Source organism: Pristiophorus japonicus, chromosome 20, assembly GCF_044704955.1.
Source record: "Pristiophorus japonicus isolate sPriJap1 chromosome 20, sPriJap1.hap1, whole genome shotgun sequence".
NCBI lineage: Eukaryota > Metazoa > Chordata > Chondrichthyes > Pristiophoridae > Pristiophorus > Pristiophorus japonicus.
In genome coordinates this window covers 68,356,553-68,383,319 of record NC_091996.1, presented here as the reverse complement: position 1 = coordinate 68,383,319, position 26,767 = coordinate 68,356,553, and the positions used below count along the sequence as shown (strand labels likewise).

The following is a 26,767-nucleotide window of genomic DNA, read 5'->3' as shown; positions in this document are numbered from 1 at the left end:
AAGTGGGGTAGTGAAATCCATGTTGGTTTTAAATGAATGAGGATCTGCTACATCAACAGGGTAGAGACCTGAATCGTGACAGTTGATAGGGGTCGATGGGAAATTGTCATTAGAAATGGTGACATAAAAGCATTACTTAAAAACCTGACGAGAGTTAACTCTTTAAGAAATGTGCACCCAAACAAAATGGTTTATATATTAAACTATTTCCTGTGGCTCTGCCCATGGTGAGTGTAAACCAAGTGTGGGGGATAATTGGACCACAGATGAGATTCAGTCCCCCTTTTAAAGTTGTACATCTGTCCTTATTTTTCAGTTCTAAATTCCTATATAAACTTGTCACACTAATTCCACCCTCCTGCCAGTGATGCTACTGCAGCACATCTACTTGTGGGAGGGCATAATTACAGTATGACAATTTTATTTATATGCAATTTACATTGTGCGTATGTAGGAACTTAAATAGCAACAGGAAGTGTGCAGATTGTAAGATTTTTAATATAGATAGATGGCACATCAGCTAATGCAAATACCACTAAACATTACACTATTATAGAATCTTATAATGCTGTGTGCTATGCAAAGCCAGAAACAGACGAGCCTATACAATTTGCAGAGTTCCCAGACTGAATAATTAAAACTCTGAATGATCTGAGGGTCTTAAGGCATAACTTTAAGACCATAGAATCAACTTAACAGCAGAATAATACAATTCATTACATGATATAACTCGTGTCTTTATAAAACAATGCATTGCGAATTACTGATTCTGATACCACCGGAGAGCTGCCAGTAAATCTGTACCTCAAGGAAGGAGGAACACTCCCCAGTATCTTGTAACTGACGGTGTGGAATGTTATCAGCTCTTGTAAGTGCACTGGAAATCTGATGGGCTGACTCGGGTGTCCAAACTTCATGTAATCTCTGGGATAAGAGCTCACCAGGCAGCTGATAGTCTTGGAGAATAAAATTTAGAAAAGGGTGGAGAGGTATGACCCGAGGCCAGGAATACCAAAATAATCCATGCCTGTCCATTGGCTGAAGGAAAGATGTTTATACCAGTTGTATATTTGACCATTGACTAGCATCTTTGCAGGGATACAGACCAAATACATTAGATAGAGATGATAGCTAATGCCAGGAGTCATCATCACAGCTCATGGCCTTGCTCGGTGTAATAATATCAAGTCAATGTTGGCAAATGCTCTTAACCAGATGGGTGCCTCGTGTGATGAAGCAGAACATTTTTATTGTAGACTGGTTGATCAGGCTAAAGGAGGCCTTGATTCAAGGCCCTTCTGTACTAGGGATTAACCGTTACTCATCATCCCTCAGGGGTCCTTTATAAAATGGGAGATGTTTACAGTGTAGCTACTCATGGCCCTGGGACCTCAGACTAGAATCCTCCTTGAATCAGTTCTGGCCATTGGAGATACCCTTGTTCATTACAGACATAAAGCTCAGAGGCACACGCAGTAAAAGTAAGCAGTAGTTGCAGAAATTGAAGGAACTTAACACTCCATTCCATAAGGAGCCTGGAACACAGCCATAGAACCTGCATCAGGTCCGCACTTGTCTGTGACATCTATTCAGGCTGTTGGGTGATTATTGCACAGATAATCTAGGAAGGGTAATAGGTCTGTAGTTGTTTGTATTCACTTTCAGTGTTTATGAAAATGGGTATGAATTTAGCTGGTTTCCAGTCTATCGGTACCTCCCCAGTGTTCATCATAATGACAGTCAATGCCTCACAAATCTCATTCTGTTTCCCTCAGTACTTTCCAATAAATACTATATATATCCCTGGGGATATATTTGTTTTCAGTCCTTTTGGCCTGCACAGGACTTCCATTTCATTTATGTCAACAACAGTAAACTAAGCAAAATGATCAATACTTAGGCAAGGCACATTTCTCACCTCATCTCTAAATCTTTTGTTCAGAATCTTTAATCTTGCGTTCATCTGCTGTTTCAGCCCCATTTGCATCTTTCATGGTTCACCCCATTCGGACTTCTTTTGCTATTGTAGTACTGAAAGAATTTACATTTTGCACCTGCAGCTATGCTACTTTTTCTAGGCCTCTCATCACTTTAAAAAAAAAGTATTTGTTCTCAGGATGTGGCCATCACTGGTAAGGCCGGCATTTATTGTCCATTCCTAATTGCCCTGATATGGTTTGATACAACAGAGGGGCTTGTTGCACCACTTCAGTGAGCATGTGGGCCTGGAGTCACCGAGGCCAGACTGGGTAAGGATGGTAGATTTCCTTTCCTAAAAAAGGAAATTAGTGAACCAGTTAGGTTTTTACGACAATGCGACAGCTTCATGGTCACTTTTACTGATAGTAGCTTTTTAGTTCCAATTTATTAAACTGAATTCAAATTCTTAAAACGGCCATAGCGGTATCTGAACTCAGGTTCTGTAGATTATTGGTCCCGACCTCTGGATTACTAATATAACCATTACACTCCTGCACCCAACATGTTTCTGCCAGTTCCTATATCCCCCTACAGTATATTTAAAAAGTGATTAGTTTCTTTATGCATTTAGGGTCACATTTATTTGATCTATACTTGCTGATCCTGGGTATGTATTTCTCTTGCACACTCAGTATAATACCTTTAGAAGGCTCTTCTCTATTAAAGTCCCTCTCCTAATAAATTTGCTTAAGCTATTGTCGCATTTAATTGAAGTTGGCTCTTTTTCAGTTATACATTTGGCCCGTGGTCATCAATTTTTCGAACACCCTGGCTATGTTAAACTCGATAACTCTGTGGTTGCAGCCCTCAGGGCAGCGACAGCTTCCATTGGCTGTATGTTATCTGGGTCATTTACAAATACCAGTTGAAGATCGGCACTGCCTCCTGTGGCTTTCTTTAAGCATCGAGTTAAGAAGCAGTTGTGCATTAGTTATCAACTCGAACTCTAAACCACAAAGAACTTCTCTGTATCCACATCCTCATCTTCTCATCTTCCCATGTTCCTCTCATCTGTAGCTACCTCTAGTGTCAGCTTGGTCTTTGTTTGCATTGAAGATGTCAAACCAGAGCAAGTAGGAGAAAAAAAAAGCAGGTTGGCACCACATCTGAACATTGCGCTAGCAAGGTGATCGGAGTCCTTCCTGTTAACCTGTTTTTCTTTCTCTCCATCATTGGGTCTGTGTGTTTTCCCTTCCATTTGTTCCGTCAGTTTTTAAGCACCGTCGACAATATCTTCTAGTATTAACAAATGCAAACTCATCTGTTCTCTCCACAGATACTGCCTGACCACAAATTATTTAGCATTATTTGCTTGATTGTTCCAATATGTTACAACTGCGCTAAGAGCTTCCGAGCACAAATTACCAGTGAACAGACCAGGGCCACAGCAACATCAGCAATTCCTCCTCCCAGCACTGTTCTTGCTTCTAAATGCAACATCTACCTTCAGGGCTGAGCTGATTGAGCGAGCTTGACTTGCACAGCCATCTGTTACCCGAGTGGGTGTGGGGTGGGGTCAGTGCCCTTTCTCCTATCGTACAAGGCAAGCAAACTTCAGTCCAGTGCAGGCAAGTTTAACAGTCACTCTCTAGTAATATTACATATAAACAACCCAAGCTTTCCATATCTATATATTTTATTATAAAACAGAACTACAAACAAGTCTTTTTTTAAAAAAGCAGTCATCAATCCGATGGAGGTGTTATTTGAAATTGTTTAACAGTGATCCAGTATTAAGCATTTGTTGACTAAGTTTCTCACTGTTACAATTGAAGCCGATTGCTGAAAATCAGGAACCCTTGTTGTCTCTGTTCTCGTTAACGTGATGCAGGGTTCCTGCTTCCCGCTTCAGGATAGTCAGCAGTGTCTGGGAGCTTTCCAGAATCTGTACAGACAGAAGGAAACAGCGAACAATTAGTGTATTTAACTGGTGTAATGGAATTTGAGGAGGGAAAAATTGCCTATTTAACTCTTTCTTCCACAGAAACTGACAATTAGCCTCCTTCCTCTGAACTTAGTAGATGACTGAATAGGTGAAGATAAGTTAAGGCAACAAAAGATGGCAGAAAAGACTGTCAAAAGGATCTTGCCCCTCCATAGACACTTGTGTCCAAAGCACTCTGTAGGTACTGCATTTCAAATCTATGGGCCCAAGTTTCCACATGATTTGCGCCTGATTTTTAGGAGCAACTGGTGGAGAACAGACTATCTTAGAATTCACAATTCTCCACATTTTATTTTCTGCAGTTCTAGTCAGGAAGAACAGTTCTACTTTGGAACAGAATTTTTTCTTCAAAAGGGGGCGTGTTCGGCCACTGATGCCTGATTTGAAAGTTTCCAGTGAAAATGTACTCCAAACTAAAGTAAAATGAAGAGAGGAGGGAGCCGACGGAACGCGGGAGGGAGGGAGGGAGGGAGACGAGCGAACGCGGGAGGGAGGGAGGGAGGGAGACGAGCGAACGCGGGAGGGAGGGAGGGAGGGAGACGAGCGAACGCGGGAGGGAGGGAGGGAGACGAGCGAACGCGGGAGGGAGGGAGGGAGACGAGCGAACGCGGGAGGGAGGGAGGGAGACGAGCGAACGCGGGAGGGAGGGAGGGAGACGAGCGAACGCGGGAGGGAGGGAGGGAGACGAGCGAACGCGGGAGGGAGGGAGGGAGACGAGCGAACGCGGGAGGGAGGGAGGGAGACGAGCGAACGCGGGAGGGAGGGAGGGAGACGAGCGAACGCGGGAGGGAGGGAGGGAGACGAGCGAACGCGGGAGGGAGGGAGGGAGACGAGCGAACGCGGGAGGGAGGGAGGGAGACGAGCGAACGCGGGAGGGAGGGAGGGAGACGAGCGAACGCGGGAGGGAGGGAGGGAGACGAGCGAACGCGGGAGGGAGGGAGGGAGACGAGCGAACGCGGGAGGGAGGGAGGGAGACGAGCGAACGCGGGAGGGAGGGAGGGAGACGAGCGAACGCGGGAGGGAGGGAGGGAGACGAGCGAACGCGGGAGGGAGGGAGGGAGACGAGCGAACGCGGGAGGGAGGGAGGGAGACGAGCGAACGCGGGAGGGAGGGAGGGAGACGAGCGAACGCGGGAGGGAGGGAGGGAGACGAGCGAACGCGGGAGGGAGGGAGGGAGACGAGCGAACGCGGGAGGGAGGGAGGGAGACGAGCGAACGCGGGAGGGAGGGAGGGAGACGAGCGAACGCGGGAGGGAGGGAGGGAGACGAGCGAACGCGGGAGGGAGGGAGGGAGACGAGCGAACGCGGGAGGGAGGGAGGGAGACGAGCGAACGCGGGAGGGAGGGAGGGAGACGAGCGAACGCGGGAGGGAGGGAGGGAGACGAGCGAACGCGGGAGGGAGGGAGGGAGACGAGCGAACGCGGGAGGGAGGGAGGGAGACGAGCGAACGCGGGAGGGAGGGAGGGAGACGAGCGAACGCGGGAGGGAGGGAGGGAGACGAGCGAACGCGGGAGGGAGGGAGGGAGACGAGCGAACGCGGGAGGGAGGGAGGGAGACGAGCGAACGCGGGAGGGAGGGAGGGAGACGAGCGAACGCGGGAGGGAGGGAGGGAGACGAGCGAACGCGGGAGGGAGGGAGGGAGACGAGCGAACGCGGGAGGGAGGGAGGGAGACGAGCGAACGCGGGAGGGAGGGAGGGAGACGAGCGAACGCGGGAGGGAGGGAGGGAGACGAGCGAACGCGGGAGGGAGGGAGGGAGACGAGCGAACGCGGGAGGGAGGGAGGGAGACGAGCGAACGCGGGAGGGAGGGAGGGAGACGAGCGAACGCGGGAGGGAGGGAGGGAGACGAGCGAACGCGGGAGGGAGGGAGGGAGACGAGCGAACGCGGGAGGGAGGGAGGGAGACGAGCGAACGCGGGAGGGAGGGAGGGAGACGAGCGAACGCGGGAGGGAGGGAGGGAGACGAGCGAACGCGGGAGGGAGGGAGGGAGACGAGCGAACGCGGGAGGGAGGGAGGGAGACGAGCGAACGCGGGAGGGAGGGAGGGAGACGAGCGAACGCGGGAGGGAGGGAGGGAGGCGAGCGAACGCGGGAGGGAGGGAGGGAGGCGAGCGAACGCGGGAGGGAGGGAGGGAGGCGAGCGAACGCGGGAGGGAGGGAGGGAGGCGAGCGAACGCGGGAGGGAGGGAGGGAGGCGAGCGAACGCGGGAGGGAGGGAGGGAGGCGAGCGAACGCGGGAGGGAGGGAGGGAGGCGAGCGAACGCGGGAGGGAGGGAGGGAGGCGAGCGAACGCGGGAGGGAGGGAGGGAGGCGAGCGAACGCGGGAGGGAGGGAGGGAGGCGAGCGAACGCGGGAGGGAGGGAGGGAGGCGAGCGAACGCGGGAGGGAGGGAGGGAGACGAGAGAACGCGGGAGGGAGGGAGGGAGACGAGCGAACGCGGGAGGGAGGGAGGGAGACGAGCGAACGCGGGAGGGAGGGAGGGAGGGAGGGAGCCGACCGAACGCGGGAGGGAGGGAGGGAGCCGACCGAACGCGGGAGGGAGGGAGGGAGCCGACCGAACGCGGGAGGGAGGGAGGGAGCCGACCGAACGCGGGAGGGAGGGAGGGAGCCGACCGAACGCGGGAGGGAGGGAGGGAGCCGACCGAACGCGGGAGGGAGGGAGACCGAACGCGGGAGGGAGGGAGGGAGCCGACCGAACGCGGGAGGGAGGGAGGAGCCGACCGAACGCGGGAAGGAGGGAGGGAGCCGACCGAACGCGGGAAGGAGGGAGGGAGCCGACCGAACGCGGGAGGGAGGGAGGGAGCCGAACGAACGCGGGAGGGTGGGAGAGAGGGAGGGAGCCGAACGAACGCGGGAGGGAGGGAGAGAGGGAGGGAGCCGAACGAACGCGGGAGGGAGGGAGGGAGGGAGCCGAACTAACGCGGGAGGGAGGGAGAGAGGGAGGGAGCCGAACGAACGCGGGAGGGAGGGAGAGAGGGAGGGAGCCGAACGAACGCGGGAGGGAGGGAGCCGAACGCGGGAGGGAGGGAGGGAGGGAGCCGACCGAACGCGGGAGGGAGCCGAACAAACACGGGAGGGAAGGAGGGAGCCGAACGAGGGAGGGAGGGAGCCGACCGAACGCGGGAGGGAGGGAGCCGACCGAACGCGAGAGGGAGGGAGGGAGGGAGGGAGGGAGCCGACCGAACGAGAGAGGGAGGGAGGGAGGGAGGGAGGGAGGGAGGGAGGGAGGGAGGGAGCCGACCGAACGCGGGAGGGAGGGAGAGAGGGAGGGAGCCGAACGAACGCGGGAGGGAGGGAGCCGAACGAGGGAGGGAGCCGACCGAACGCGGGAGGGAGGGAGCCGACCGAACGCGGGAGGGAGGGAGCCGACCGAACGCGGGAGGGAGGGAGCCGACCGAACGCGGGAGGGAGGGAGCCGACCGAACGCGGGAGGGAGGGAGCCGACCGAACGCGGGAGGGAGGGAGCCGACCGAACGCGGGAGGGAGGGAGCCGACCGAACGCGGGAGGGAGGGAGCCGACCGAACGCGGGAGGGAGGGAGCCGACCGAACGCGGGAGGGAGGGAGCCGACCGAACGCGGGAGGGAGGGAGCCGACCGAACGCGGGAGGGAGGGAGGGAGGGAGGGAGGGAGCCGACCGAACGAGAGAGGGAGGGAGGGAGGGAGGGAGGGAGCCGACCGAACGCGAGAGGGAGGGAGGGAGGGAGGGAGCCGACCGAACGCGAGAGGGAGGGAGGGAGGGAGGGAGCCGACCGAACGCGGGAGGGAGGGAGGGAGGGAGGGAGCCGACCGAACGCGGGAGGGAGGGAGGGAGGGAGGGAGCTGACCGAACGCGGGAGGGAGGGAGCCGACCGAACGCGGGAGGGAGGGAGGGAGCCGACCGAACGCGGGAGGGAGGGAGGGAGCCTACCGAACGCGGGAGGGAGGGAGGGAGCCTACCGAACGCGGGAGGGAGGGAGGGAGCCTACCGAACGCGGGAGGGAGGGAGGGAGGGAGGGGAGCCGACCGAACGCGGGAGGGAGGGAGGGAGGGAGGGAGGCGAGCGAACGCGGGAGGGAGGGAGGGAGGGAGGCGAGCGAACGCGGGAGGGAGGGAGGGAGGGAGGCGAGCGAACGCGGGAGGGAGGCGAGCGAACGCGGGAGGGAGGGAGGGAGGGAGCCGACCGAACGCGATGGGAGGGAGGGAGGGAGCCGACCGAACGCGGCGGGAGGGAGGGAGGGAGCCGACCGAACGCGGCGGGAGGGAGGGAGGGAGCCGACCGAACGCGGCGGGAGGGAGGGAGGGAGCCGACCGAACGCGGGAGGGAGGGAGGGAGGGAGGGAGGGGAGGGAGGGAGGGAGCCGACCGAACGCGGGAGGGAGGGAGGGAGGGAGGGAGGGAGGGAGGGAGGGAGGGAGCCGACCGAACGCGGGAGGGAGGGAGGGAGCCGACCGAACGCGGGAGGGAGGGAGGGAGGGAGGGAGGGAGGGAGGGAGCCGACCGAACGCGGGAGGGAGGGAGGGAGGGAGGGAGGGAGGGAGGGAGGGAGGGAGCCGACCGAACGCGGGAGGGAGGGAGGGAGGGAGGGAGGGAGCCGACCGAACGCGGGAGGGAGGGAGGGAGGGAGGGAGGGAGGGAGCCGACCGAACGAGGGAGGGAGGGAGGGAGGGAGCCGACCGAACGCGGGAGGGAGGGAGGGAGGGAGGGAGCCGACCGAACGCGGGAGGGAGGGAGGGAGGGAGGGAGGGAGGGAGGGAGGGAGGGAGGGAGCCGACCGAACGCGGGAGGGAGGGAGCCGACCGAACGCGGGAGGGAGGGAGGGAGGGAGGGAGGAAGGGAGCCGACCGAACGCGGGAGGGAGGGAGGGAGGGAGGGAGGGAGGGAGCCGACCGAACGCGGGAGGGAGGGAGGGAGGGAGGGAGGGAGGGAGGGAGGGAGGGAGGGAGCCGACCGAACGCGGGAGGGAGGGAGCCGACCGAACGCGGGAGGGAGGGAGGGAGGGAGGGGAGCCGACCGAACGCGGGAGGGAGGGAGGGAGGGAGGGAGCCGACCGAACGCGGGAGCGAGGGAGGGAGGGAGCCGACCGAACGCGGGAGGGAGGGAGGGAGGGAGGGAGGGAGCCGACCGAACGCGGGAGGGAGGGAGGGAGGGAGGGAGGGAGCCGACCGAACGCGGGAGGGAGGGAGGGAGGGAGGGAGGGAGAGAACGACCGAACGCGGGAGGGAGGGAGGGAGGGAGGGAGCCGACCGAACGCGGGAGGGAGGGAGGGAGGGAGGGAGGGAGCCGACCGAACGCGGGAGGGAGGGAGGGAGGGAGGGAGGGAGCCGACCGAACGCGGGAGGGAGGGAGGGAGGGAGGGAGCCGACCGAACGCGGGAGGGAGGGAGGGAGGGAGCCGACCGAACGCGGGAGGGAGGGAGGGAGGGAGCCGACCGAACGCGGGAGGGAGGGAGGGAGGGAGGGAGCCGACCGAACGCGGGAGGGAGGGAGGGAGGGAGGGAGCCGACCGAACGCGGGAGGGAGGGAGGGAGGGAGGGAGCCGACCGAACGCGGGAGGGAGGGAGGGAGGGAGGGAGCCGACCGAACGCGGGAGGGAGGGAGGGAGGGAGGGAGGGAGCCGACCGAACGCGGGAGGGAGGGAGGGAGGGAGGGAGGGAGCCGACCGAACGCGGGAGGGAGGGAGGGAGCCGACCGAACGCGGGAGGGAGGGAGGGAGCCGACCGAACGCGGGAGGGAGGGAGGGAGCCGACCGAACGCGGGAGGGAGGGAGGGAGCCGACCGAACGCGGGAGGGAGCCGACCGAACGCGGGAGGGAGGGAGCCGACCGAACTCGGGAGGGGAGGGAGGGAGGGAGCCGACCGAACGCGGGAGGGAGGGCGGGAGGGAGCCGACCGAACGCGGGAGGGAGGGAGGGAGCCGACCGAACGCGGGAGGGAGGGAGGGAGGGAGGAGCCGACCGAACGCGGGAGGGAGGGAGGGAGTGAGCCGACCGAACGCGGGAGGGAGGGAGGGAGTGAGCCGACCGAACGCGGGAGGGAGGGAGGGAGTGAGCCGACCGAACGCGGGAGGGAGGGAGGGAGGGAGCCGACCGAACGCGGGAGGGAGGGAGGGAGGGAGCCGACCGAACGCGGGAGGGAAGGAGGGAGGGAGCCGACCGAACGCGGGAGGGAAGGAGGGAGGGAGCCGACCGAACGCGGGAGGGAACCGACCGAACGCGGGAGGGAAGGAGGGAGCCGACCGAACGCGGGAGGGGGGGGGGGGGGGGAGGGAGGGAGCCGACCAAACGCGGGAGCGGGGGGGAGGGAGTGGAGCCGTTTCAGACGGCTGGCGGGAAAGAGAGAAGGCTGCAAGAAGCCTCAGAAATTGAGGAGCCATTTCCCGACGGCTGTGTGGAAGAAAGAATCTATGAATCTTTGGCTTATGGAAAAGGGAAGGGTTAAATTCTGTTCTTCGCTATGCTTAAAGAAATAATAGGACTAGAAAAATAGCCACGCTTTTTTAGCCTTGAAACTTAGAGATGCAATTAAATGACCATCTGGTATTAAAAGGGAGTCTCCTTTCATTCTGCTTATCAGACTGTGAACAGAGAGAAACTATGCAAGGACAGATAGAGTGTGTACCTCCCGAGATGACCTTTGTACTCGCGGGACTAATGAATAAGATTCCTTTTCTATTTCTGTATTCAATTTCTGTATAAAGATAGGGACAATTTGCTTGCACGGTCGAGTTTTTTTACCTTGGTACGGTCCAAGCAGGCTCTCCGAGATATCTCGCTTTTTAAAATAAATTCTCTCGAAATGCAATTCTGAAAGTCTCCGCCTGAGTTAATTTAAGCTAAATATTTCCTCGACAGATTCTGGCGTAGTCGGCAGGATCTCTAAAAAAAACGAGATCCAAAAAGAACCAAATTTAACTTTTAAAGAGAAAAGAGGAATTTTAAGGACCTTCCTCGCTGAAAGAAGGAAGGTGCCTAGGCCGTCCTAGCAAAAGGGGGACGGGCCGCCGAGATCCCCTTGGGGGTGAGGCATAAGGTAGCTACCGCAAAGAAGCTAAAATAACAAAAAGGCAAAAGGAGACCCCGAGCTGAGCAGAAAAGAGAACACCGGTGAGCGCTTTGTAAATTATTGTATATTTTGTAGGATTGTCCTAACTCTCATTTCAGAAAAGATCGCGAGACGTTGCACCCGGAAGAATGGGAAACGGCTCTAGTCGAGCAGGGTGCTCGCGCCCAGCTCCTAGGAAAGGAAAGAAGGACGACCTCTCAACTGAAAGAATGAAAGTACATCCTAAGACTGAGAAAAGAATCAGTAAGGTAGTAAAGCAACGAGAGAAGGTAGGAGATCCCATTGTGCCGCCCGGCTCGCCGGCGGACACTGTAATTAAAGAAACAGGAGACGACAGATACGCGGTAACGTTTAGTAGCGATTTGTACGGTTGGTCTGATGGGGATTGGCCATATGGAGGAAGTTTTAAATTGTCCTTAATTGAGGAATGGAGACAGACCACCAAAAATGGGGCGGGGGACCCCACTTGGGATAAAGATTATATGGAGAATTGTTTTAAAAAATGGACAGAGGTGGCAAAGAGGCACCAGCCCCCTAAAAATAAAAAGAAAGAGGGAGGGGGGTAAGGAGAAGCCCCCTCCCTCCCCGAGTGTCCCGGTTATGACTGCTTCCCCTGTCGGCTTATACCCCCGTCTTCCAACCACCAAGCCGGATGATTGGCAGGATATTATAGAAATAGTGGCTGCTCAGCTGGATCAGGCCTCTAGGCGACGAGAAAATCCACAAAACCCACCAGGAAATCCACAAAACCCACTAGAAAATGAAAACGGGGAAGAAGGGGCAAGTAGAGGAGCCGATGGAGGAGACCCGGGAGCATCTGGGTCAGGGGAAGCCAGAGCCTCCGGAGAAGGGGGAATAGACCACAGATCTGGGGTATCAACAAGAGGGCAAGTGGCTAAAAGAGAAGCCGCTGATTCTACTTCCCAAACCCCCGGCCAAAATCCTAGGGTAATGATAGGAACTACGGCAGTCTTAAAACCATGGTCCCCTGGAGAAGCCAGAGATATGATCTCGGCCGCCCCAAATCCGGTAAGGAAACCGGTAGCATTTCACAACTGGCTTGAGCAAACATGTACAATTTATAACCCCCTCCCCGGAGATGTGAAATTATTACTGCAGGCAGCATATGGGTCCTCTTGGCAAGGGGTAAAAGATATGTTCCCTATACCCGCCGGCGAAAACGGAGATTGGCGGGAAAATAATGACATAGAAGGAAATGAGTCCCGGGAACATTGGTTGCAGCACCGGGGCAAGGATGCCATATTAAAGGGAGCTAAAAAGCATGGAGATATAGGGGAAGTCACCCGCTGCTTGCAGAAAGCAGAAGAATCGATGATAGATTTTGCAGGCAGATGGAAAAATAGTTGGGACGAGCATGCAGGAATACCAATGGATCAAAATGAACCTTTGGCAGTGCAAACCTTGTTAAATTGTATGTTGCCACAACAAGCAAAAACATACAAAATTAAGGTCTTGGACTGGCAAGGAAAAAGTTGGAAAGAAAAAATCACAGTACTGGCCAACATGGATAGGGAGGGACTATTCACCTATAAGGAAAACAAGGCTAAAACAGCAGGTCAGTACTATCAGCAAAAAGGAAGAGGACAAGCGCAGAATAATAGGAGAGGATATGGGGGACGAGGACGAGGAAGAGGGAGAGGGCAGTGGCCCCAAAGAGACCGCTCTCAAGAAGAGTGTAGAAATTGCGGAAGAAAAGGGCATTGGGCTCGCGATTGCAGGTGCCCCCCGAAACAGGGTGGAGGATTGCAAGGGGGTTTCCCCGAACCTCCACCTCCCTTGGCCCCTCAGTTTTCGTTCTCTAACCCCAACCCGCACCAATCAGCATAGGGATGCCCCGGAGGCTTAGTGGTACAAGCGCCAGCCCTCCGCCAATCAGCGGACATAGAAGAAAACCCTCTGGCAGTAGTAAAAGTAGGAGACACTTATGTGAAGTTCCTGGTGGATACCGGTGCTACTATGTCTTCTGTACCATCCTCTGTGGGATTACCTGTAAGCAACACCACCGTCTTAAGTATGGGTGTGGCCGGTATCCCCATGAAAGAATTTTTATCTGAACCTACCAAATTGATAATTGAAGGACAATCAGTTAATGATGAGACTTTGATAGTCTCTAAAACAACACCTCTCCCTTTATTGGGAAGACAGACTTTGTGCAAACTAGGAGCCACAATTTATTGCACAAAGGAAGGAATGTACATGGAGCTCCCTTCAAATAAAATTCATCAGTTCTTTAATGGGATTAAAGAAGAGAAAAGGGAGGATAACAAAGAAAAGGCTGTCCACTATTGTTGGCAATTGAATGGCAACTTCTATTCCCCCTTGATACATGAAGTTATACAAAACTTAAAAGCTAAATTTGACTCTAATACTGAAGAATTGATGTATATAATTTTGACAAGCTTTGAGGCAGTTCAGCTTCACTGTACAGCCTGGTACACTCCCCAAAAAGCTGAAACTTACCAGTGTTTGGTACAATCCTTTTTAAATAAAGAAGAAATAGTAGAAGCTACGCCCCACATTTATTTTGGACCAGAAGGATTGGGGGTAGTCATCGATTTGACACCCTTACAGCAACAGCGGTTTAGAGAAGCGAACTCGACACCCCATCTGACATTGGCTGTAAAACCGCCAGCGAAACCTAAAGATATGGGTCCGATGATTGTAGGAATAGAAAAAGAAAAACAGCAACGAGGCTATCAACCTTGGGCAGTAATAAGATTGCAAAATGTTCAGATAGATTTCATCACCCACAACAGGGGGATTCTCCAGTGGAAAAGGTAAAAATCATGCCTCCACTTTTGAAAAACAGCAACCCCCGGAACAACCAAGCCCTAAGCTGCTAATGGCATTGAATCAAGTATCTCCTGAACTTTGGGCAAAGCATAAGAATCATGTTGGGCAAGTACATTCTGCAGTACCCCATCGGGTACAATTGATAAAGAACGCCGTGTTACCAAGCATTAGGCAGTACAGACTGCCTCCAGAGGCAGAAAATGGGATAGAGCCAGTCATTTCTGCATTGTTGGAACAAGGAGTTTTAGAAAAGACACAGAGCCCGTGCAACACTCCGATACTGCCCATACCAAAGGTTAATAGGCCGAATGAATGGAGATTTGTGCAAGATCGGAGAGCTATTAATAAGATAGTAGTTCCTATCACCCCTGTGGTACCGGACACCAACATTATATTATCTGCTATACCACCAACAGCAACTGTCTTTACTGTGATAGACCTGTGTTCAGCTTTTTTCTCCATCCCGTTAAATCAAGAAAGTCAGTATCTGTTTGCTTTCACCCACAAGCAGCAGCAGTACACATGGACCAGGTTGCCCCAAGGATACACCGAAAGCCCCGCAGTATATGCAGCAGCAGTAAAAAGAGACCTCGAAGACTGTTCATTATCAGACCAGTCTGTACTGCTGCAGTATGCAGACGATTTGCTTGTGGCTTCTAGCCACGGATACAGGTGCATGCAAGATTCCCTGAAACTGTTACAGCACCTATGTGAAAGAGGGCACCGAGTGTCGTTACAAAAGTTACAATTTTATCAGACTCAAGTCCAGTACCTGGGTTTTCACATATCTAAAGGGCAGAGGCAGCTAGGACCAGAAAGAATTCAGACAATTCAAAGGGCGACCATACCAAAGACAAAGAAGGAAATCTTGTCATTTTTGGGGATGGTTGGGTACTGTAGACAATGGATCCCCGATTATCGAGAATGGGATGCGGTCCTAAGATCAGCTGCCCTAAATGATGCCCCACCCAAGGTGGAGTGGACCCCAGAGAGAGAGGAGGCATTTAAACAGTTAAAGAAAGCCATTACTAATGCTCCGGCGTTGGGACTTCAGAATTATGGTAAACCTTTTCAGATTTATGTGAATGAGAAAGAAGGATTTGCAACAGCAGTACTAACCCAAGAACATGGTGGGGGAAATAGACCAGTTGCTTATTATTCGGTTTTTCTGCCTCCAGTAGTAAGGGGAATGCCAGCATGTCTACGTGCTGTAGCTGCTACTGCAGTCATGGTGGAAAAGTCGGTACCTATTGTTTTGGATCATCCATGTACTGTCATTACAGCCCATGCTGTGTTATTACTTTTGAATTCAGCCGCCACACAACACTTTACAGCATCTAGAAGAACAGGTTATGAAGTATTACTGCTGTCACACCCTAACTATACCTTTCGACGTGCACCGGTAGTGAACCCAGCCACCTTTCTTCCTACTAAAGAAGTAGAGGATCCAGACCAGCATGATTGTCTGTTAACGGTGGAAGTAGCCACTTTACCAAGACCAGATTTGCTCACAGAGCCCATGGACAATCCTGATCTTATTCTCTATACGGATGGATCATCACATAGGCCGTCGGATGATTTTTTTTTGGCAGGCTATGCTATTGTAAATCCCCACGAAACTGTTGAAGCATTCGCCCTGCCTCCCGGAACCTCGGCTCAGGCTGCTGAATTGTTTGCCCTCACTAGAGCTTGTATAATAGCTAAAGATCATACTGCTAATATCTATACTGATTCTAGATATGCATTCGGTGTGGTCCATGATTTTGGACAACTGTGGAAAAACAGAGGCTTTATTACCTCTGGTGGAAAGCATATTAAGCACTCTCAACTGGTGCTTAATCTATTAGATGCCATTCAGTTGCCAAGTAAGGTAGCCGTTATCAAATGTGCAGCTCACACAACCGGTGAGGATGAAGTATCAGTAGGAAATAGGAGGGCTGACGAGGCAGCCAAACAGGCCGCTTCGGCACAGGCAGACTGCCTTCAAGCAGTCTCAGTTTCCCCTCCACAGGTACTTGACATCCAACAACTTAAAACAGCCCAACAAGTTACCATGCAGGAAGGAAGAACTTGGGAAAACCAGGGTTGTTTTCTAAAAAACGACATTTGGTATCACCCTGATGGGCGAACTGTTTGCCCTAGATCTCTATTTTTGCCCCTGTCTCGCCTAGCACACAGTCAGGCTCACATGGGCAAGGGAGGGATGATACATGCTATTAATGCACAGTGGTATGCACCAGGAATAACAGTAGTAATTGAGAAAGTTGCTAGAACATGCCAAATTTGTCAACAAAATAACAGAGGTAAAACACCTGCTGGATATGATCATCTACCCCAACCAAGTATGCCCTTTGAAAATTTGCAAATTGACTTTGTCCCCATGCCTCCAGTATCAGGTCTTAAGTATCTATTAGTCATAGTAGATATGTTCACAAGGTGGGTAGAAGCGTACGCCACTAGCAAAGACGATGCCCGAACAGTAGTAAAAATTCTATTTAAAGAAATAGTACCAAGATATGGGATACCTATGGGAATCAACAGTGACAGGGGAACACACTTCACAGGAAAAATAGTGCAAAACCTTGCAGAAGCGTTAGGGTTCCAGTGGAAGTTACATATACCATATCAGCCACAGTCCTCGGGAATGGTAGAAAGAGTAAATGGGATAATAAAATCTACCCTTACCAAGGTATGTCAGGAGACTGGACTGAAGTGGCCAGAAGCCTTACCATTAGTATTGTATACAATGAGAAACCAGAAAAACCAAAACACTGATTTAACACCACATGAAGCCTTATTGGAAAGACCAATGCCTACTGGCGTAAAACCACCACTGGCAGATGAAAAAATAGCATTAATTTGGAATGATGAAAAATCACTAAAGTATGCTCAGGCCATGTGTGAAATAGCAAGAAGTCTGCATGAACAAATAAAGCAGACACAGGTGCCCCCGTCGGAAGGAAATATGCACCCTTTCAGACCTGGAGATCAAGTGTTAGTAAAAACATTAAATAAAGAATCCTTTTCTCCTAGGTGGAAAGGACCGTATCAGATAATTCTCACAACACGAACCGCTTTGAAGTTGGAAAAGCACCCGAACTGGGTGCATGCAACCCGCTGTAAATATTATTTCCCCGCCGGATTACAGCCGAAGGAAAAGGCATTGAACCAGGACATACTACGGTCGCCCGACTAAGAAAACAGCCATCTTCTCACTGAAGAACTGTACCTGCTCTTGTATTAAATATTTGGACTTGAAAGTATTGCCCAAAATTCACGGACGGATGTCAGAGCTCATTTGTGTGCCAGTTTGGGCCTTTATTATTTGGGTCACTGTTACAATAACAACACGTCCACACGATAGTAACGACTTATTTCAAGAGTGGTATAGAAACAAACAAGAAAGGGAAGATGGGAAGGGACTCTTGGAAAAATTATAAATGGAACTTAGGTATACTGATCATTTTAGCAACAGGGAACTCACGGCAGGAGGAAGAGGTCCTAAAAGAAGGAAGAGTATGGAAGGGAAATATGGTATGGGAAAGTAGTAATAGTATAAGGCAGCAAGGCAATTTTATATGCCCAGTAGGCCAAAGTTGTAAGGTAGGGAATTTTACGGTACGATGTGAGGCATGTGGAATGAAGGAAGAAAGAGGGGAGTTCCAATTTATATTGGGGAAAGGGTATCAGTTGTTCATAGAATACCAGGCCAATGTGTGGATGAAGTGTACTGGGAGCACAGGGAAAAACAAGAGATGGGGGTACATAGGAGGGCCGGACGAGAGAAAAGACTTCCTCCGTTATTCATATACAAGTATGGTAGAAGGGCAGCGGATGTTGTGCATGAATAACACCCTGGTGAATGGAGGAGACCCATTTGTGGTAAAATGGTCAGTAAAAGAATCCGGCCACCCAGAAGACCGGGACCCGGGACATCTAAAAAAGGATACTGACCACTTGCATCCCAGTGGTAAGATCCCCAGGTGTATTAAATCTAACAATACGAATTAAATATCCCCCAAAGAAAGAAGATGGTTGCCACACAACCAGTGTTAAGGTATCTTTTGAAAAAGAAAGACCCCCAAAGAAAGAAACGGGATGTATTAGAGACTGTGTTAGGTGGAGTGGGAGCAGGAATAGGAGCATTGAACTCCATGGATATCGAGACCCTACAAAATAAAATCCAGGCCGTCGGAGGACTGGTAGGGGAAGATATAAAAATCAGAAATGCCTGGGATGAAGGATTACAGCAATTACAGATATCAGGTTACGTCATAAATGAAATGACCTGGCAACAGAATGAAGGGATAGAGAAGGAAATAGAGAACCTAATGAAAGAACAACAGGGAGTAAACAAGTACACCCATTGCCTGTTTAAAGAAATGATCAGACAGCTATTAAGAGCCGAGTTAGAAAGGAAAATATTATCCTTCCATGCTAACACATGGGAAAGGTTGCTGGAAATTAACAAAAGAGATAAGCTTCTTAATTTAACCATTAGCCCTCAAAAAAGATATATCAGTTGTAATTCAAAAGGATGTAACGTTACTGGAGAGATAGTAAGTATGACACGAAAAGAAATTTGGTGTCAGTTCCAAGTAATGCCCCAGCTGTTTGGACAGAACTTCTGGTACCCAGAATTTAAAGGAGATTGGGTCGATGAGAAGAATATGACACATCACCAGAGGGGATGTGCTAGGTGGCCATTCGGAATGGTATGTCCCTTTCAGACCGCCATACACGAACCATGCTCACTGCAACACTCCATAGGAGTATGTAAATGTGAATTGAAGCTAACAAATGACACTGATATAACGGAAATAGGACAGAATTAGATCTGTGCGACAGGAAATAAACCTGTCTATCTGGATGGAATTTTGTATAAACCCCCCATTAATAAATGCGTGAAAAGAGTCTACACCCTGTATCACCCTGAAGTAAAAAGAACTTATACCTTTGGGCAGTGGCAAAATGTAGAAAAATATCTGTCTATGCACAAGATTGAACCCTTACCCCCTGTAATTAATTTGACCAGACTGCACAATTTGATACGGAATGACAAGAAAATTGAGGAAGCTCTGTCAAAGCAAGGCAGAGACATCCACCAATTTAGAGTCGAAATGAGTTACAAGAAGGGGCAGCTCGTGAGAATCGCAGATGAAGTCACCTCTTTGACAGTACACCACTGGTGGGATGTGTTTACCGGATGGTCCCCAAAAGCTACAGCAGTACTGAAGCTTGCTATACACCCCATAGTAATCGTAGGTGTGGTTATGCTTGTATTATTAATAGTCCTTTGCGGAATGTGGATAAAATTAAAAAATATAATTAGTCAAGTAATAGGCCTGCTCTCCGAAATAGAAAGAAAAGGTGTATGCATGAAAGGAAGGTTAAGTCGCTTAGAGGAAAAGGTTGATGAAGACGAATATCTCCAAATGCGACCCTATCCTGAAGGGTATAAACCCCCTTTTGCTCAAGAAGAGAATATAGGAAATTGTGTTGATCTAAAAAATAAAAAGATCAACAAGGAGGGAATTGTGGAAGAAAGAATCTATGAATCTATGGCTTATGGAAAAGGGAAGGGTTAAATTCTGTTCTTCGCTATGCTTAAAGAAATAATAGGACTAGAAAAATAGCCACGCTTCCTTAGCCTTGAAACTTGGAGATGCAATTAAATGACCATCTGGTATTAAAAGGGAGTCTCCTTTCATTCTGCTTATCAGACTGTGAACAGGGAGAAACTATGCAAGGACAGATAGAGTGTGTACCTCCCGAGACGACCTTTGTACTCGCGGGACTAATGAATAAGATTCCTTTTCTATTTCTGTATAAAGATAGGGACAATTTGCTTGTACGGTAGAGTTTTTTGCCTTGGTACGGTCCAAGCAGGCTCTCCGAGATATCTCGCTTTTTAAAATAAATTCTCTCGAAGTGCAATTCTGAAAGTCTCCGCCTGAGTTAATTTAAGCTAAATATTTCCTCGACAGGCTGCCTCAACTTTGAGGCTTCCTGCACCCTTCTCACTGCTACAAGAATCCTCTGTGCTGGTGGCAATGTACTTTTATTAAAAAATGTTCAAAAACTAAACAGCTACAAAGAACTACAAAAATGGCCGAGTGCCAATTTTTTTTCACACTGAGCATGCGCGAACACTCCAACGCGCACGTGCAGCGTTGCCGGCAGGAAAAAAAACTAATTTAAATAGTACCCGCCCCCTCCCACTTACAAAATCGGCGCGAGTGTAGGCTCCGCCCTCCGGGCGCCGCGCCAAGCAGACAAGGAGCTGCAAAGCGCTCCAGAATCGCTCGTTTTTTTTCCGGCGCCGTTTTAGGCGCAAAAAACGGGCGCCCAGCTCGGAGGGGCGCCCGTTTTTTAATCATGTGGAAACTTGGGCCCTATAAGTCACCAATTCACATTTGGAATACAGGGCAATTCTAAAGGTTAAAGCCAAGGGTGGCTATAACCTCAATTACTACCTGCTGCATTTGGGAGGACTCACGTGTTCCTGGTTTGTCAGGAACTCCATTACCAGGGAGACACACCAGCTTGATCCACATTGTTTGTAAAATGCAATGCTAATTTTTGATGTTTGCACAGCCCGGGTACTGCAATAAAGGGGATGCTTTCTAGTCCTGGGTCTTCATTAATTGGGAAAAAGCAAAAGCAGGCAGTGATGTACAGTCACTATTGCAAGAAAATGAGACGGTGCTAGGGCTCAGGACTTTCCTGAAGGCCAGTCTTCTTTCAACTGACCTTTTGACCATCTTTCCCACAGAATGAATTTGGAAAAGTGTACTTTAACTTGAATGAATACACCATGCTTTAAACCACAATATTTAAAGAAAAGGTTCTGAGAAGATGCTTCAGTGGTAATGAGCTAACTTTGATGTTTCCTCATATCAAATGTAAATGTAAGTAAGCAATTTCTTAGCTTGCATCAGTAATTGATAAACATCTCACTCCCAATTTTCTGGATTCGCTGGCCCCCTTCCCTTTCTGGCTTTGAACAGCAAGAGATAAAACACAGTCAAGCAGAAACAGAATGCTGTGAGGAGGTCAGGCAACAGAAGGCTGCAAAAAAGTCAGAGTGCAGGAGAGAAGTGTCAGAAGTTATTTTGTTCCAGTCTCAGGTAAGGTGACCCACTGATGTGGGAAGCGTGGCATGTCCTTTATTTTGTATTGTTACAGAGATAAGTTGTACTGAGTGAATTCAGAGAGTCTGGGCGTAACTGCTGTCCTGAATCGTGAAATAAAGCAGCTAATTGATTCATATCAGGCCTCATCTCACCAAGGGTTTGCTTGGTCCATCAGAGGGAGCACACGTGAAAAACAAAAAAATACCTGGTTCAGATCACACAAGGATGCTATAGCATAGTAGTGTGACCCGAGGATATAAGGCAGTGCGAGTCCACTCCTATAAAAGATGTTCAGTGTGCTAATGGGAGCGAATGATGCCACTGAATCGAGAAGGGATCTATGGAAAACCTGAATTTGAGACACTCATACATTTAAAAGAAAAAAAAATTAACATTAAGCTCGGCTTTCCTGCATGTTTTTAATTTCTTTTTCTTGTGCATTTTTGATGATTTTCCTGTACACAATTTTTCAAAAATGAATGTTTCTCATACATTTTATGAATCCTGGGAAAAGCCCAATCTCATGGGCATACCCTGCTGAGGACTTTGCACTTACCTTCATATAAGCAGCTTCAGTCTCTGCAATCGTTCGGTCAAATTCATTTCGGGTGGCCATTTTGCGTGCCAGGCTCTCATTGACCTTGGCAAGTTTCTCTGTTAAAATGCGAATATCGTTCTGCAGTTTGTTCTTCTCCTCCTCGTCCTGCAAGATTTGTTGGTTCAGCTCTTCTCTTTTTGAACACAAATCCTCGATACCTGGTGGAACAATCTGCAGTTAGAGCAAGAGATAAAACACGCAGCTCTCATTGGGTAAGGGTATCAAGGGATATGGAATGGAGTGGATGTATAGTTCAGCCATGATCCAATTGAATAGCGGAACAAGTTCGAGGGGTTGAACGGCCTCCTCCTGGAAACAAGCTATACCCATTCTCCATTTTATTTATAGTTCTGCTCTTTCTTGGGTTGAAAATTGAAAATGTCATGGAACCATCAGTCAGAGTGAACCAGAAATGGCTGGTGAGACTGAATGAAGGCACAAGCAATAAGCAAGGCTGACCTAGATGATTGTGAATAAAGCCTCATCTGCCATCTCTCAAGTTGGACGTCAAGAGGGAGCTGGACCAGCTCTTAATTGGGGCAGAGTTTGCATCGTATAGATTGTCTTTATAGATAACACTTGGTCCATGCAATCTCCTGCACTGGTTTTAATCACCACATAAGGAGATATTAGGGCAGATGACCAAAAGCTTGGTCAAAGAGGTGGGTTTTAAGAATTGTCTTTAAGGAGGAGAGCGAGGCAGAGGCAGAGAGAGGTTTAGGGAAGGAATTCCAGAGCGAAAGGCATGGCTGCCAATGGTGGAGCAAAGAAAATCTGAGATGCACAAGAGGCCATAGTAGGAGGAGTGCAGAGATCTTGAAGGGTTGTGGGGCTGGAGGAGGATAGAGATGGAGGAGACGAGGTCAAGGAGGGATTTGAAAACAAGGATGAGAATTTTAAAATTGAAGTTTGGCAATGTAGATCAGCTAGCACAGGGGTGTTGGTGCAAATTAGGATACAGGCAGCAGAGTTATGGTTGAGCTCAAGGTCATTGAGGGAGCAAGATGGGAGGCCGGCCAGGAGAGCATTGGAATAGTCAAGTCTTAAGGTATCAAAGGCATGGCTGAGGGTTTCAGCTGCAAACGAGCCGAGGCAAGAGCAGAGTTGGGTAATGGTAGAGAGATGGAAGTAGGCAGTCTTAGAGAGGGAATGGGGTCGGTAGCTCAGCTCAGAGCCAAACAGAACGCTGAGGTTGCAAACAGTCTGGTTCAGCGAGACAGTGGCCAGCGAGGGGGACGGAATCGGTGGCTAGAGAAATTTCTACTCATCCAATACTGTATGTTCGATAAGCAGTGTGATAAATCAGAGGCAGTGGAAGAATCAAGAGATATCAAAATCAACACTAAATTATTTTACAATTATATTAAGGTGGTCAGGAGCAATGTTGGCCCCTTGAAAACTGATAACTGAAGGTGAATGATCATAAGGAAATGATGGACATGTTGAATAATTACTTTGCATCAGTATTTACAGTAGAGGAAGAGGATCGCATGCTGGAAATCCCAAGGAAACTAATATTGAATCAGGGACAATGACTCAACAAAATTAACATAAGCAAAATTACAGTAATGAAGAAAATAATGGCACTAAAAAGTGACAAATCTCCAGGACCAGATGGTTTCCATCCCAGGGATTTAAAGAAAAACTTACATTTATATAAAAGGAAGTAGGTGAGCACATTGAAGATGCCATAACTATAATCTTCCAAAGTTCTTAATTCAGGAACCATCCTGTAGATTGGAAAATTGCGCATGTCACTCCGCTATTTAAGAATGGGGAGAGGGGACAACCAGGGAATTATAGACCAGTTAGCCTAACATCTGTGGTCGGAAAGTTACTAGAGTCTATAATTAAGGATGGGGTGACTGAACACCTTGAAAATTTTCAGCTCATCAGAGCAAGCTAGCATGGATTTGTAAAAGGTAGGTCATGCCTGACAAACCTGACTGAATTTTTTGAAGAGGTGACTAAAGTAGTGGACAAAGGAATGTCTATGCATGTTATTTATATGGACTGCCAGAAGACATTTAAGAACATAACATAAGAAATAGGAGCAGCAGTAGGTCATTTGGCCCCTCGAGCCTGCTCCGCAATTCAATATTATAGAAACAGAAATTTACAGCAAAGAAGGAGGCCATTTAGGCCCATCGTGTCCACGCCGGCCGACAAAGAGCTGCATGGCCCTGGTGAGCAGCCCTAAAGGTTACATATAAACCTATGAACAATGAAGGAAAGGCAAAGAGCACCCAGCCCAACTAGTCCGCCTCACACAACTGCGACACCCCTTATACTGAAACATTCTACACTCCACCCCAACCAGAGCCATGTGATCTCCTGGGAGGGGCAAAAACCAGAAAAACCCAGGCCAATTTAGGGAGAAAAAAAAAAAGTGGGAAAATTCCTCTCCGACCCATCCAGGCGATCGACACTAGTCCAGGAGATCACCCTGACCGTATTCTATTCCCTGCAATATCTGCGCCGTCCAACAAAAGGTCATCCAGTCTAATCCCAATTACCAGCTCTAGGTCCGCAACTCTGCAGGTTACTGCACTTCAAGTGCCCATCCAGCTATCTCTTAAAAGCGGTGAGGGTTTCTGCATCCACCACTCTTCCAGGCAGCGAGTTCCAGATCCCCACAATCCTCTGCGTAAAGAAGCCCCCCCCCTCAAATCCCCTCTAAACCTTCCACCAACCACCTTAAAACTATGCCCCCTCGTAATAGACCCCTCCACTGATCTGATCCCTGCCCGCTCCCCCATAACCCTTGACTCCCCTATCATTCAAAAATCTGGCTGTCTCCACAGCTCTCTGGGGTAGAGAATTCCAAAGATTCACAACCCTCTGGGAGAAGAAATTCCTCTTTATCTTAATTTTAAATGGGCGACCTCTTATTCTGAAAGTATGCCCCCTAGTTCTAGATTCACCCACGAGGGGAAACATCCTGTCTGCATCTACCCTGCCAAACCCCCTCAGAATTTTATATGTTTCAATAAGATCACCTCTCATTCTTCTAAACGCCAATGAGTATAGGCCCAACCTGCTCAAACTTTCTTCATATGACAACCCCTTCACCTCAGGAATCAACTAGTGAACCTTCTCTGAACTGCCTCCAGTACGCAGTACTCCAAGGTGTGGTCTCATCAACACCCTGTACAGTTGTAGTAGGACTACCCTACTTTTATACTCCACACTCCTTGCAATAAAAGACCCTTGATAAAGACCCTCAGAAACTGAGGTTGAAGCCCATAGAATTGAACGCAAATTATTGACCTGGTTAAGAAATTGGCTGAGCGGCAGGAGAAAGAGTAGGGATAATGGGAAGGTACTCTAATTGGCTTGTGGTGCCCTGCAGGGAGCCATGTTGGGGCCTCAACTATTCACTGTATTTATTAACAACTTGTATAATGGGATAGAAAGTCACATATCCAAATTTGCCGTGACAGAGAGATAGGCAGCATTGTAGGCAGTGTAGATGAAAGCATAAAATTACTAAGAGATATTGATAGGTTAAGTGAATGTGCAAAACTGTGGCAAATGGATTTCAATATAGGCAAATGTGAGGTAATCCACTTTGGACCTAAAAGGATAGAAATGGAGAAAAGCTAAAAAAAGGAGTGGAGGTACAAAGAGACATGGGGGTCCAGATACATAGATCATTAAGATGTCACGAACAGGTACAGAAAATAATGAAAAAGCCTAATGGAATGCTGGCCTTTGTATCTAAAGGACTAGAATACAAGGAGGTAGAGGTGGACAAGTACCAGGACCTGCATCCTAGGGTCTTAAAAGTGGCTGCAGAGATAGTGGATGCATTGGTTGTGATCTACCAAAATTACCTGGATTCTGCGGAGGTCCCAGTGAATTGGAAAACCGCAAAGGTAACGCCATTTCAGAAAGGAGGGAGACAGACAGCAGGAAACTATAGACCAGTTAGCCTAACATCTGTCATTGGGAAAATGCTGGAGTCCATTATTCATCATCAGCGGTCCCTCGTATTGAGGATGACTTGCTTCCATGCCTAAAAAGGGATGCGTTCACAGGTGTTTCAATGAAGGATCTAATATTCCAGGTCCCAAACTACATGTTGAAGATGCCTGTGCATGGATTTTTTTTTTTTTTTTTTTTAAAAACGTGCGGTGGCCGTTGCACACCAGCCACCGCATGGGCTTGACAGATCTAGGTCTTGGTCCAGTGGCAAGGATTGACCAAGATGCCTGGAGACCAGCTCTGCTGCACAGACCTAGTGTGCACACATACTGCAGTCCATTATTAAGAAAGTTGTAACAGGACATTTAGAAAATCATAATGCAATCAAGAGTCAGCATGGTTTTATGAAAGGAAAATCATGTTTAACAAATTTGCTGGCGTTCTTGAGGATGTAACGAGCAGAGTGGATAAAGGTGTATTTGGATCTCCAGAAGGCATTCGATAAGGTGCCACATAAAAAGTTACCTCACAAGATTAAGAGCTCTCGGGGTTGAGGGTAAAATATTAGCATGGATAGAGGATTGGCTAACTAACAGAACAGAGTCAGGATAAATGGGTCATTTTCAGGTTGGCAAACTGTAACTAGTGGACTGCCACAGGGATCAGTGCTGGTGCCTCAATTATTTACAATCTATATTAATGACTTGGATAAAGGGACAGAGTGTAATGTAGCCAAATTTGCTGATAATACTAGGATACAAGCACATTGTGAGGAGGACACAAAGAATCTGCAAAGGGATATAAAGATAGGCTGTGAGTGGGCAAAAATTTGGCAGATGGAATATAATGTGGAAAAATGTGAGGTTATCCACTTTGGTAAGAAAAATAAAAAAAGCAAATTATTTAAAAGGAGAGAGATTACAACATTCTCCAGAACAAAGGGATCTGGAGTCCTTGTACATGAAACTCAAAGTTAGCATGCAGGTACAGTAGGTAATTAGGAAAGCAAATGGAATGTTGGCCTTTATTGCAAGGGGAATGGAGTATAAAAGTAGGGAAGTCCTACTACGGTACATGGTATTGGTGAGACCACACCTGGAGTACTGCGTACAGTATTGGTCTCATTTAAGGAAGGCTATACTTGCATTGGAGGCAGTTCAGAGAAGGTTCACGAGGTTGATTCCCAAGATGAAGGAGTTGTCATATGAAGAAAGGTTGAGCAGGTTGGACCTATACTCATTCAAGTTTAGAAGACAGAGGTGATCTTATTGAAGGGTAAAAGATTCTGAGGAGGCTTGAGAGTAGATGCAGAGAGGAGATTTCCTCTCG

General features: G+C 49.8%; 1 protein-coding gene across 1 annotated transcript in view; it reads right to left on the bottom strand.

Moving 5' to 3' along the window:
- Nucleotides 1-491: 491 nt before the first annotated feature.
- Nucleotides 492-26,767, bottom strand: part of ssna1 (Sjogren syndrome nuclear autoantigen 1) — a 30,927-nt gene continuing 4,651 nt past the window's right edge. Inside the window, exons 2-3 of the mRNA XM_070862966.1 lie at nucleotides 21,470-21,669; nucleotides 492-3,865 (exon numbers count right to left, since the gene is read on the bottom strand). Of these exons, the coding sequence (XP_070719067.1) occupies nucleotides 3,770-3,865; nucleotides 21,470-21,669 (296 nt within the window). The 3' untranslated portion in view covers nucleotides 492-3,769. The remainder of the gene's footprint in view (nucleotides 3,866-21,469; nucleotides 21,670-26,767) is intronic.